At 37.9% G+C, this 13,035-nt stretch overlaps 1 protein-coding gene across 1 annotated transcript in view; it reads right to left on the reverse strand.

Moving 5' to 3' along the window:
- Positions 1-474: 474 nt before the first annotated feature.
- Positions 475-13,035, reverse strand: part of sdc2 (syndecan 2) — a 37,947-nt gene continuing 25,386 nt past the window's right edge. Inside the window, exons 2-5 of the mRNA XM_073858352.1 lie at positions 5,875-5,986; positions 3,541-3,701; positions 3,180-3,300; positions 475-2,051 (exon numbers count right to left, since the gene is read on the reverse strand). Of these exons, the coding sequence (XP_073714453.1) occupies positions 1,891-2,051; positions 3,180-3,300; positions 3,541-3,701; positions 5,875-5,986 (555 nt within the window). The 3' untranslated portion in view covers positions 475-1,890. The remainder of the gene's footprint in view (positions 2,052-3,179; positions 3,301-3,540; positions 3,702-5,874; positions 5,987-13,035) is intronic.

The raw sequence follows: 13,035 nt of genomic DNA on the forward strand, positions 1-13,035 counted from the left end.
ATTTATTTAATATGACTGCACCAAATATTATAAATTACAGTAATTTACTTGCATGTGGCCTATACAGTACCTTTAAAATATAATCGACTACTATTAAAATCATATTATTTCAACAATGCCCACCAAGTACATAAAATGCCATCCTCTTTGTTGTAAATACAACCAACATCATGGCCCTGGAAAATATTATTCCTCATGTTTCCACATTGTCAATAATTTGTATTTCCAACAAACCGTGAGAGCGATCTGAATAAGAGATGCACTAGGATTAAGCTTTGTCACAGTAATCCCACAGGAGAACCTATAAAGATTAATAAATGCAGCAGTAATCTGTAGCGCTAACACCATGTGTAAACACACTCAGCATTAATCCCTACATTTCCCATTTTACAGTCCCCGCAAGAGATTCCAGACACAGATGAAGAAATTTTTCCCTACAGACAGACAAATAAACAAACAAACTCACACGCAATGTTTAGGCCACAATGTTTATTCAGTAGTGTTGTTTTAACTTATAGGTACAATACTGTCTGCTTTTGTACAACTAAAAAACCCATTTCGGTCTGCTGTGCTTACACAATACGATCACTTCAGCCACTCTGGCGTACGCGTCGCCTCGAATCGAAACAGACATTTGCACGTTTCCAAATGGTAGGCACTTTGAAGGTTTAAAACATTTGTGAATATACATTTATATATATATAATTCTATATAGATTTTTCCCATACGTGAATAAGTAACTGGACTCACCGGTCAGATGTCGAAACGGCTTAAAATGAAACAAAAATGTGGCCGAAGGAACACGCAGCAATGTGAAAATCAAATCGAGTCTTTGGGTTTGCCTATATGGTTTCTCAATACCTTGCTGTGTTGAGCGCTAGCTTCTAGGTTAGGGTCTGTACAGTCACTTAGGGGTGTTGGTCACAGTCGGGCATACTGAGAGAAACAAGAGGGCGAGAGAGGAAAGATACAGATGGAGCAGAAGCAGATTTACAGTTACTCATCAATTATCCACGTGTCTAAGAGCCGGTCACATCCTCTCATCATGACCACAGAGTAAAGGAGAGAAGCTCCCGGCTCATCGGTTCTTTCCAGATCTACAAAACCAGTTTATGAGAGGCTTGAATGGCACTGGTCATTTTTTAAACCCCAAACGCTGCAAGGCTCCAATGTTGATGAAACCTCAAATCATTTAATTCTAGGACTGAGCACCGAATGCTCTACGTTGAACTGTGACGCAGCACAAAACATCACTCCGAATCGTCCATGTAACCGAGTTGTAAAATAAAAATAAACATTGCAACCTGCAGGGAAAACATTTACATGGGCTCATTAAGCCGTAAAGACAGAAAAGTTCTGAAAACTACAGAAAGGCATTTTTTCCAACATCGGAAAAAAAGATAAATTAACGAAATACATTTTTATGATCAACATGCTACGACAAAAAAACAAAAAATAAAGAGAAATGAAAACAGGACTGATACAGAACAATTATATTCAATTATTCCACTTTAAAGTTTATCTTTACAAATACATACTGCTACAGTTAAAAAGTAGTCAGCGACTAAAAACGGCTCCTTTGACAGAAGACGGATGCGAATATCCTCACCTTTTTACAGATTGTTGTTTTTGTCTTTTCAGCCTTTTCAAATACACAGAAAATAATGTTTAAATACAGAGAGAGATTTGCAATAAAATAAGCAACGCTCGCTTTTTTTCATAAAAAAAGAGGAAAGAAAAGATCTTAATTACAATACTCTATGCAAAAGCTTTCCTTTATGTTATTTTTTCCTCAATCACGTACAACGTTTACGTAGGACAAGTTTCGTGTCGTGGTCACTGATATCAGACCGTCGCTCTGATTGGTGAAGCTCGGTTTTGCGAGTGAGTCTATGCGTAAAACTCCTTGGTGGGAGCTTTCTGGTAGGCCGCTCCGGAGGGCTTCCTCTCTCCGAGGTCGTAGCTGCCTTCGTCCTTCTTTCTCATGCGGTACACCAAGAGGAGGATGAGGAAGATGGCAAAGAGGAAGCCGATGACTCCGCCCGCGATGACAGCTGGAATAGAGGATTTAAGGAGGGTTGATGAGTCCATTTATTTTAATTAAAGGTGATTCCATATTTTAAACCCTAGTTAGTGTGTAATGTTGCTATAATAGCATAAATAATCCTTGTAAAATGATAAAGTTCAAAGTTCACTGCCAGGCGATATATTTTATTTAACAGAATTCGCCTACGGGGAACGTCCGCTTTGGACTACAGTCCTCTACTTCCTGCTTTAATGATGTCAGTAGAACAGTTTTTTGACTAAACTCCGCCCACAGGAACACGCCAGTCGCCAGCTAAGCTAACGGCAAGCTAAGCTGCTATCGAATCACAACTACACAATCAGAACTCGATACGTATTTCTGAAGGACGAACTTAATAGGACAAGTAAGACATCAGCCTGTTTTTAGGACAGTGAAAACTGCACTATACAGATGAGTATTGTGTGAAAAATACCGCGTTTTTTGTGCGAAACATCAACACGTGTTATATTGCGCACTGTAAACACAATCAAAGCTTCAAAAACACAGAAAGAACAGACGCATATGTGAAAATATCACCCCTGGTGGGCTACGTGACTAAAGCGGCGTCTGGGATTTTGTGGCTCATGTAAAGCAGATCCCTGTCCTACTTAGCTTGACTTTGTATACAGAAATTGGAAAATTAAATAAGAGACACTCCTGCAGAGAAACTGGGTGAGAGGAAGCGTGCCGATCCAAAACAGGAAACTGGTTGTATCATCTCATTGCGATTCTGTCGAAGTTCGACAGGATATTAAGCAGAAAAGCTCAGTGTACTGGGGCTAAAATGAGAATCACGGTGTTGTTTTGTGTCTCGGTTTTCTTGCATCTTTGTTAAGAAAGCGGATTATAAGAGGGCATTCTTGAGGTTCAAAATGTGCAGTGAACTCGAAACGCTCCCAGCGTGGGCTGTAAGTCAAGTTTATAGAAGTGCATGCTGTGGAACCATGAATTATAAATAAGAATTCCTCGGTGACACCCGCAAATGTTGAAACCGAAAATCTATTCGAAACATCTGCCGTTATTTACCTGGACTGTTTCCAACCCAAAGCATCTTACAGAGCAACGGATTAATACAACTTATTAATACAATTAATTCAACTTATCATAGACAACGCAGCTGCCAAAACCTCTGTCCTCTGGAAGAGATTTTCAGATTGGACTTCCACGGGGGATCTAGGAGAGCTGGTGGTACTTGTGGCTGGGTTTCTGAGCGGGTCCTCTGTGACAACCGGGGCCTGTTTGGAGAGATACAAGAAGTGTTACTGAAATTATAGTTGTAATGGTCACAAGCAGGATGAAGTAGATTTAAAATAACCATGCCCCAGCGCGATTGTCCCCCCCTACTCCCCCAGAAGCACACACTCACACTGTACTTTTATCGACCTGAGCTTTGGGGATCAAACGCCGGGGCGCTGTTTGGTTTAGGAGGGTGTTACCCAGACTTTCACTGACAACAGACCTTACAGCACACTCACCTCTATCCTAGTTCGTTTCTTTGAATCTTTGGGGACATCGCGCGTTGTAAATATGTCCACTTTCGGTGTAAAGTCTTTGGTGGAGTCCTGTGTGGGCTTCGCTTTAGGCACGATGAACAATGTTTTTACTGTGACAGGTACTTCAATCTCGTCCCCAGCTCCTGAAAGACAATAGATTGTCGCATTAGACTGTGTACTTAAAATTAACCATTGCTGAGAGTAATGTGCTCAATACGATGGAGGTTTTCCAAAGGGAGAAAATTGACTTAAAGCTGCAATCAATAACTTTTTTGGATAAAAATAAACAAAAATCAGATATTTAGTAATATTTTACAAGAAATGTCAGCTGTTTTTTAATACACATAAAGTAACCTGCAATGGTATGTTTCTAACAGAGATGGCGATAGAGAGGGAACGTTATGGACTGCAGCTTTAAGCCGGATTTATACTGCCCTACAAAGCGAAAGCGCAGTAACTACGCATTTGGTCAAAATTGAGTTAAGGGTTAAAATGGGCTTTGTGAGATCTGTTGTGTCTTGTGACAAAGTCTTCTGGTTAAACTTTGTCCCATTTCAGAGAAATGTGTGTGCCAAAATTGCAGTAACGTGTTTGACTGGCTGGTGTAAAAAACTTTAAAGCCATTTTTCTCAGTTTCAGTGTTTGCGTAGATACTGCACTTAGCCTTTGGAGGGCAGTATAGTCGTGCGTAAGCTCTACGCCGTAGGATATCCCTAGCCTGTGCTAGCTCTGTGTAGCCTGATGTGCACCTCACAAATTTTTAACAGCACGTCAGTTATACGCGGACCGCAAGCGCTGTGATTGGTCCAGTCAGGTAAAAAAACTGTGTCATAGGTATTTCCGTTTGCGACGGTGAAAGCAAAGATGGGCCAAGTTGAGGAGTGATTTAAAGGGGGGGTTTAATGGTATTTCAAGCATTCTGACTTATTAACACATCCTCATGCTAAACGTAGGCAAAGTGTCAAAACAGCAGTTGGACGTGTTACAGAGTATTTCTGTGCCGAATGCACTTCGCCAGGGTTCGTACAAGTTTCGGCAAGTTTTTTTCGATTACAGTTCTAACTGACGTTTCCGGGGGTTTCGATACGTATCACTTCTTTATATGGGCTTCCACCGGAAAACTTCCCCCGGAAAACCCCGCCCACCCGTCAATCAGCGGTAGACACTAGAGCTGCTAACAGCTTATCACGCCACTCAGCTTTGTTTAATTTCAAAAGTCAACAATTGCACGAAAGAAGAAGTGTGTTTTTGGATGTAAGGAGAAGACATCCAGCCTTATGGAAACAATGGATATAGTTTATTATCCGGGGTAGCAGCGGAGTTTTGCGTGTGTGTTTGATTCAGTGGATTTTCCCAACCGGGTCATGACGAGTTGCACGCGGTAAGTAAGACTTCTGTCTTATGTTGGAAATAGTCACGTGGATATTTTATAAATGACACGAACATGTAGTGAATCATACGTTAAAACAGTGTTGTATAGTGTTGCATGACTCGTACTCGCTCCTCCTGCGAAAGTAACTCCTCCTTCTTCATTTTTTCGTACGTTATCGGAAAGATTCAGTGAAGGTAATCTTTCTTTTATAAATCTGATTAAACTAAAGACTCTTCAGAGATATAAAGGATGTCATACTACTCTATAGGTACTCCAGATTAACATCAGAAATGCAGAAACAGCGTGTGTTACGTGAGCTTTAACTCAAACTACAACATAAGTCATTGTTTATTTACTCCCATCACTTCTGGTCTTCTCAAATCATACACAACAAATTGCTGTTTTTTTCTTTGTTTGTGGGTTAACTTGGCAAGCTGCTTCTTCATTGACGGTCGCGCTACTACTGTGGTTATATGCGCGGATACTGCGCGTGTGTTTGCACGTCTACGCGGACGACAACGCAAAAGTATAAATGAAAACCGACACGGAACCTACGCCATCGCAGCTACGCCGTAGGACCTACGCACAACTATATTTATTCTCTTTAAAAGCCTTTAAAAAAAGTAACAAATAAGTACATTTAAATACAAAAAAGTAAAAAGTGTAACAAATACGCTGGACAGTACATATAATTTGACTATAGAATTTATTTTTAACGTGTTAAGATCGTATTTAAACCAGTAATTAAATTTTTAAGATATTCTGAGCATATTTTAAGACATTGTTGACATCCCCCGTCTATTTTTAAGAGCAAACGTCAAAGCAGCAAGAAACCAAAGTAAAGCTCTCCTAGAAATCAGTGAGATAATAAGGAGTGAAAAGGATAATACCCAGATATTACGGAAATCTCATTTATGATTTTTTATTCTACAGAAAGGTGATACCTGATCCCGATCCAGAGTTGAAGTCATCATCATCTTCAGGGAAACCTGATCCTGCCTGGTCCAGATATAAGTCATCGGTTAAGGAGGGGGATTTGGCCGCCGCGACCGCTATCTGCAGAGGCAACAGTTAACACACAGAGTCATAAAAATGGAGATTAAGATAAGACTGCCCTCATTGTCTGTCACATATTGCCCAAACCCCTCGACTCCAAAAAGACCCAAGGCTATAGAATCGATTTTTTCCAGTAATGTGTTTGAAAGTAGCAAACCGCCCATCTTGCCATTTGATAAATGAGCAGTAGATTTCTTCCCTGCTGAAATCTAAAAGTCAATATAGCCTTATACATGTATTATACATAGCCTAACCTTGTCATCAGAACTTTAAACTGAACCAAGCCCAGCAGCAAGAAGAAATATTTATTCTTACAGAATGAACCGCAAGCTCAGCTATATCTGTAAAATCATATTGTGACGACCTTCTCCATTTTATAACACAGCGGGAAATTTACTCTCTAACTGATCGCTCTTTAATCGGAAGCCCAACTGTGTCCACTTCAATCTAAAGCTCCAGACTTCAATCCTCTTAGCATCTGTCTTGGTACTTAATCTATTGTTTGTCAATTTGTTATCTACATTGTATATAAAGACAATGTGTTAAAAAATATGAATATCATTTTGGGATTTTATTCTGATCTCTTACCTATAGTGGAAGGGGGTCGAGTCTGATTTACTTCACTTTCTGTTTACATTTATGCATGTTGCAGAATTAGTGTTAGCATTCATACTATACATACTATTTTATCAGTATGTCAGTTCCCTGAGTATCAAGCCCACAACCTTTGCACTCCTTATGCAAGTGAACAACAGGAAGATTGTAGCATGTAGCAAAGTATATATTATTTGACGGAAGTGGCCCTGATTGAATCAACTTTTGTGGCCAGTTCAGATTAACTGATAGGGCGTCTACAGGGATGCTATCCAGGCAATTATGAGTTAACTATCTCGAAGAAGTTTTGGTGGTAGTGCTAATCATGTCCCTTTGTGTTATCTGTTGGTCTTTGTGGAGCAGTGTGCCGGCCCCATGGCAACCAACATTCAGGACTTGTCCAACTCTGTCCGTGCTGGGCTCTCCATACTGATGCAACTAAGAGAAAGGGCCATAATGTGGTCACCTATTAAATCATGCTTAAAGGGACACTCCACCTTTTTTTTGAAAATATGCTCATTTTCCAGCTCCCCTAGAGCCAAACATTTGATTCTTATCGTTTTGGAATCCATTCAGCCGATCTCCGGGTCCGGCGCCAGCACAGCTTAGCACAATGTATTGAATCCGATTAGACCACCAGCATCGTGCTAAAAAATAACCAAAGAGTTTCGATATTTTTATATTGTAGTGTTATTACGCACTGCCCAACTATAGTCTCCTTGGTTACTTTCAATAACATGGGACTATTTTCGGGCAGTGCGCAATATCACCACGCCTAATGCAGCCATGATACGGCAGCAAAGTCCTTGATTATTACGCCAGAAATAGAGTATAGTCCTAACAATATCTGCCTAGAAAATCGCAACTTTAAATTTTTGTCGGTCTTAGCGCACGATGTAACTACAGAAGAGTCAAGTTTTAAAAAGGAAAAATATCGAGACTCTTTGGTTATTTTTAAGCGCGATGCTAATGGTCTAATCAGATTCAATGGATTGTGCTAAGCTATGCTAAAAGTGCAAGCGCCAGACCCGGAGATCAGCTGAATTGATTCCAAAACGGTAAGAATCAAATGTTTAACTCTAGGGGAGCTGGAAAATGAGCCTATTTTCAAAAAAGTTGAATGTCCCTTTAAGGGTCTGGGACTATTGCACAGAGTCTGCGGCACAGATATTGGTATATCTGTTTTAAGAGCTGTCCCTGTTCTCAGCTGATACAGCCAGAGTCAATGAATGTGGATTGATTTTTTGTTTCTCTGGGTGGGTGGACAGGGGAGAAAGAACAGAAAGACATTGGAAAGAAAAGAGTATTCTGTCTCTTTCTTCCTCAAGTCAACTGCTTTATCTAGTTTTATCACATGATCATAGCACTGCCACTTGCATTGATATCTTGCAATGGTTCCATGACACAACCCTTATATGTACTGTACATGTAGTTTATGTATATATGTGTGAAACCTAGTTTCTCCAAAGAGAACCAAAGCCGTGCATTACAAAGAGGAAGAACTGGTCAATAGACACAATAATAAAGCAGAACAATAAGCAGCTCATTGAAAAGCAGCAGTGACTTCCCAAAGAAAAAGCATTCAAGCCAAAGTCCTGATCAAAGGAGGAATTTGTTCAAAGCAACTTTATCTTAACCTCTTGAACCCAGGCCTGCTAGTCTCTTAGCGAAGTGACCACACAACACTGGCGCTGATTTGGAAGAAATCTTTTTCTTCTGATTGAAATGCAAAGTACAAAAGACACAATTATGTGGAACACACACACGCGCACGCACGCACGAGCTATGCTCAATATCTCGAGTCAATTTGTTTTGTCAATGGGCTTTTAGTCACAGCTCCGCACCGAGGCATCTAATGTGCCTTTATGCCGAGCTATGGAAATAAACAGCCTCTTTACCGATCTCTAAAGATGTTTGATAGAGCTTTTCAAAGGACGCAGTTTACCTGAACAAGCGCTCTTGAACGATTAGACATTTTCTACATGTTTAGCTTACAAAAACTCCACTGGATGAATGACTCTTTACCGAAGTGCTTCTTTGTGTTATAAATGTATATTAACGTTCTATGATCAGCCTAGAATAATGTGTAACAAATACCTCAAGCTTGTGTTTGTAAGCACTACTATTTTATATTAATAACGCTACTATTATTTTTAAACCCTGTTTTTTTTTTAATAATGTGAGCGTACACGCACAGTCGAACGCACAGCCTTGCAAACCCTAATTTATTTGACTCATACACGTGCTGACTTTTGTTGCATGCACATTGCGACAAATTGCAATACCTCTCTTGGCCTACACACTACATACTCCTGTATGCGCGATCTACAAGTACAATGTACGCAAGGTTTCAAATATAAATAAATTGCACTACCTCACGTGGCATACCTACTACATACTCCTGTATGCGCGATCTATGTGTACAATGTACGCAAGGTTTAAATATGTACCGATGCACGTAGAGTATGCGCACACTATCCTGATGACGAAAAATTGCGTCACAGGCATAAAAAAGAGACAATACTTGAGGGTCAGAGTTAAAACCTAAACCACCGAGTTAGGAGATAAATGACATCAAATCAAATGGCTTGTTAGAGAGAGATGTGCTGATACTTCTAGTGATGAGACATATCACGTGGCAGTTGATAAAACAGATGAGAAAAATCACACAGGCTTACATTTAAGGAAGGAATCTAGAGACAAGGATAACAAATATAGAGGATTCTTCCTACTTGGCCAAGTCCCTTTAGGGAAATCTTCACCCTCGGCGGCCATATTTCCAAGCCTACATGCCGTTAAGTCCTATCTACTTACATAGGGAAAGAAGATCATTTAAAAATCATTTTCTAAGGTCACAAAAAAACCAACCCAGTCTCACAGAGTTCCGTATAAATAGCACGAAGTGTGAAAATCGTGCAATTCATATGCTAAATTCCATTTTGGTGTGCATATGATACACCAGTCCTTCCCATTCACTTAAACGGCAGATATTTTTTGTCATTTTATTTATTGGTTTCTCAATTTTTTGCTATTTTTTTACCATTTTCGCTTGGGTATAAGGGTTAGAACAACTTTCTGTTATATAAAAATGACATCTTAACCCAAACCCCAAATCTAACCCCAACTCCAAGCGAAAATAGTTTAAAAAACAGAAAAAAATAGAGAAAGCAATAAATAAAACGACAATTTTTTGCTATTTTTTTACCATTTTCGCTTGGGTATAAGGGTTAGAACAACTTTCTGTTATATAAAAATGACATCTTAACCCAAACCCCAAATCTAACCCCAACTCCAAGCAAAAATAGTTTAAAAAACAGAAAAAAATAGAGAAACCAATAAATAAAACGACAATTTTTTGCTATTTTTTTACCATTTTCGCTTGGGTATAAGGGTTAGAACAACTTTCTGTTATATAAAAATGACATCTTAACCCAAACCCCAAATCTAACCCCAACTCCAAGCGAAAATAGTTTAAAAAACAGAAAAAAATAGAGAAACCAATAAATAAAACGACAAAAAAAGATGCGATGTTTGAGTGAATGGGAAGGACTGGCGTATCATATGCACGCATTGCATGATTTTTACACTTTGTGCTATTTATACGCATCTACATGAGACTGGGTAGCAAAAAACTACATATTTCCCACCAACAATTAAACCTGCCATCAACTGCCTAAATTATATTGAAAACACTTTCCAGGTCACTTCAGCTACTAATAAACTGCAAATACTGGCAAGTGCTTAGCAACATTATATACATAGCCCCTCCCCAGACTGATGATTTGTTCTTTTTATTAGAAGGTGATGCTTCCCGCTAGATTGGCCATGCTAAGCGCTGCCCTATTACCCATTAATATTGTTAATATTAGGCATGGACCGGTATGAGATTTGCCGGTATGATGGCCTTAAGCAAAAATACCACGGTTTCACAGTGCTGCGCTATTGCCATTGCAACACTTAAATGCGTTATTATCAAATGTCTGCATATACAAACAACAACTTTTCAACTGGACACAATAAATTTATTTTAAAGCAACATACAACAGGTATGCCAGGTGTATATATATATATATATATATATATATATATATATATATATATATATATATATATATTATGGATGCATATCAATTAATCGCGATTAATCTATAGCAGAATAAAAGTTTTTGTTTACATCATATATGTGTGTGTACTGTGTATAAATAACTTTGTATAGTTAAATGCACACACATGCATGTATATATTTAAGCAATGTTTACATGTGTATATACATTTGTATATTTATGTATAATTTATATTATATATAAATATAAATACTTAATATATAAATATATTTTTTTCTTAAAATTATACATGCATGTGTGCATATTTATATATACATAATTATTATACACAGTTCACACACATATATGATGTAAACAAAAACTTTTATTCTGCTATAGATTAATCGCGATTAATTGATATGCATGTCTAATATATATATATATATATATATATATATATATATATATATATATATATATATATATATATATATATATATATATATATATATATATATATATATATATATATATATATATATATATAATTAATAAATATTAAATGTAACCATCAAATCAATCAATTACATGACTAAATGATTTAATTTTAGGGCTGTCAAAAGATTAATCGCGATTAATCACATTCTAAATAAAAGTTTGTGTTTGCATAATATACCTGCGTAAGTATTGTGTGTAATTATTATGTATATATAAACACACACATACATTTAAGAAATTTAAGAAACATCTTATTTATGTATATATTTTTACATTTATATATAAAATATATCAAAATCTAAATAAATATATTTATAAATGTAAATGTTTCTTAAATACATGCATGCATACACACACAAAATAATTACACACATTGCACACACATATATTATGCAAAAGATTTATTTTGTATGTGATTAATCGCGATTAATCTTTTGATAGCCCTAGATTTAATTAATTTTGTGTTAAATTTTGTTTAATAAAATTTTAGTGGTTTTGAAACCTTGACTCTTTAAAACCTTGGTATACCTTTAAACCGGTAACCGGCCCATGCCTAGTTAATCAATTATTTTCAGTAACTATCATGCGACCAGCCACAATACATTAGTAAACTGCTAAGAAAATAACATTTAAAATGAAGCCTTGAAAACTAAGCACTGGAGCAGTTTATATAATTTTTAACATAAGATAAATAAATCTGCACATAGTTTTTAGTAGTGATTTTTTTCTTTTCTGCAAGAAAATAATGTCTGTATTGTATCTTAGGATTTTCTTGCAACTGTCATCTTTAGCTTGTTCACTGAGGCTGCAATGCAATAATATTCGAGTCAATCGAGTTCATTTGCCATTAACACAATAAAAAAGAGGCTGTACATGATTCACTGCTGTAACAGCATCTTTAAAATACAGCAATACTACCTTCTCAAAAACATGTTTTGTCCTTGAACAGTAAAATGTATTGCTACCATTAAGGAAAGTACTCCATAATGAAGGGCCCTTGAAACCCAAAAAGTATTTCAGCTCCTGCTGTATAGTGTGCTAGCAAGTGCAAATAAGTTCAAGTCTTCATCAGTGATGACTGTGGGGCTGAATGAAGGTCCTAATAAGCGCTGGAAAGTGTCCTAGTCAGACAGTGAGCCGCAGTAACGAGGGGCCATCAGTTTGTGGCCCCCATTATGAAACAGTCGCAGCATTTACTTTTGTGCGCCTCTAATGAACAGACAACCAGCAGGAGGCTGCCCTGTTTCCATAGTGAGCCCGAATGTGCAAGACATGAGAAGGTGAATCCAAGAAGGGACGAAAAAGAGAGAGAGGACAGTGACGGTGAGCGAGAAAAGAGTTATAGAGAGACACGGAGAGACTACCGCTGCTACGAACAATCTGCTGCCTTCGGGTTACTTTGCTAAAAGCCCGTCAAACTGGGCGTCTTTGCCTGGCAACCTTTGAAAGAGAAGAAAGATTCCCTCTGTCTGACGAATGCTTTAGGCAATGTTATTGTTAAAGAAACAGGCCAAATGGAGGGAAGGACAAAGATGGCCGACTGGTACTTTCTAAAGCCTGGTCATCTTCCACCGCATTCTTAAAAACTGAGAATGGCTGCTGTATCTTAAGAGTGCATGTGTGTGCATTTATATAATAGTGCCTTAATGCTTACTCATGCAGATATACATCTAACCAAGTAAACAAGCTATTTCTATGGAAACAACATATTTTTCTTGACTCAGAGAAAACTATCTTTGTCTAGACCCACAAAGTGCTTAAGCCTGTAAGTTTATCTATACAAACTTTGAGAAACAGATCTATACCGCAATCAATACAGATGTCTTATCCACCACTCAGACCCTGAAGCACCATCAAACAGAAATGTGTGAAGATTATTCAGGATTAAGAAAACCCAAACCCCAGGACGTGAAC

This window comes from Misgurnus anguillicaudatus, chromosome 20 (genome assembly GCF_027580225.2).
Source record: "Misgurnus anguillicaudatus chromosome 20, ASM2758022v2, whole genome shotgun sequence".
NCBI classification, from domain to species: Eukaryota; Metazoa; Chordata; class Actinopteri; order Cypriniformes; family Cobitidae; genus Misgurnus; species Misgurnus anguillicaudatus.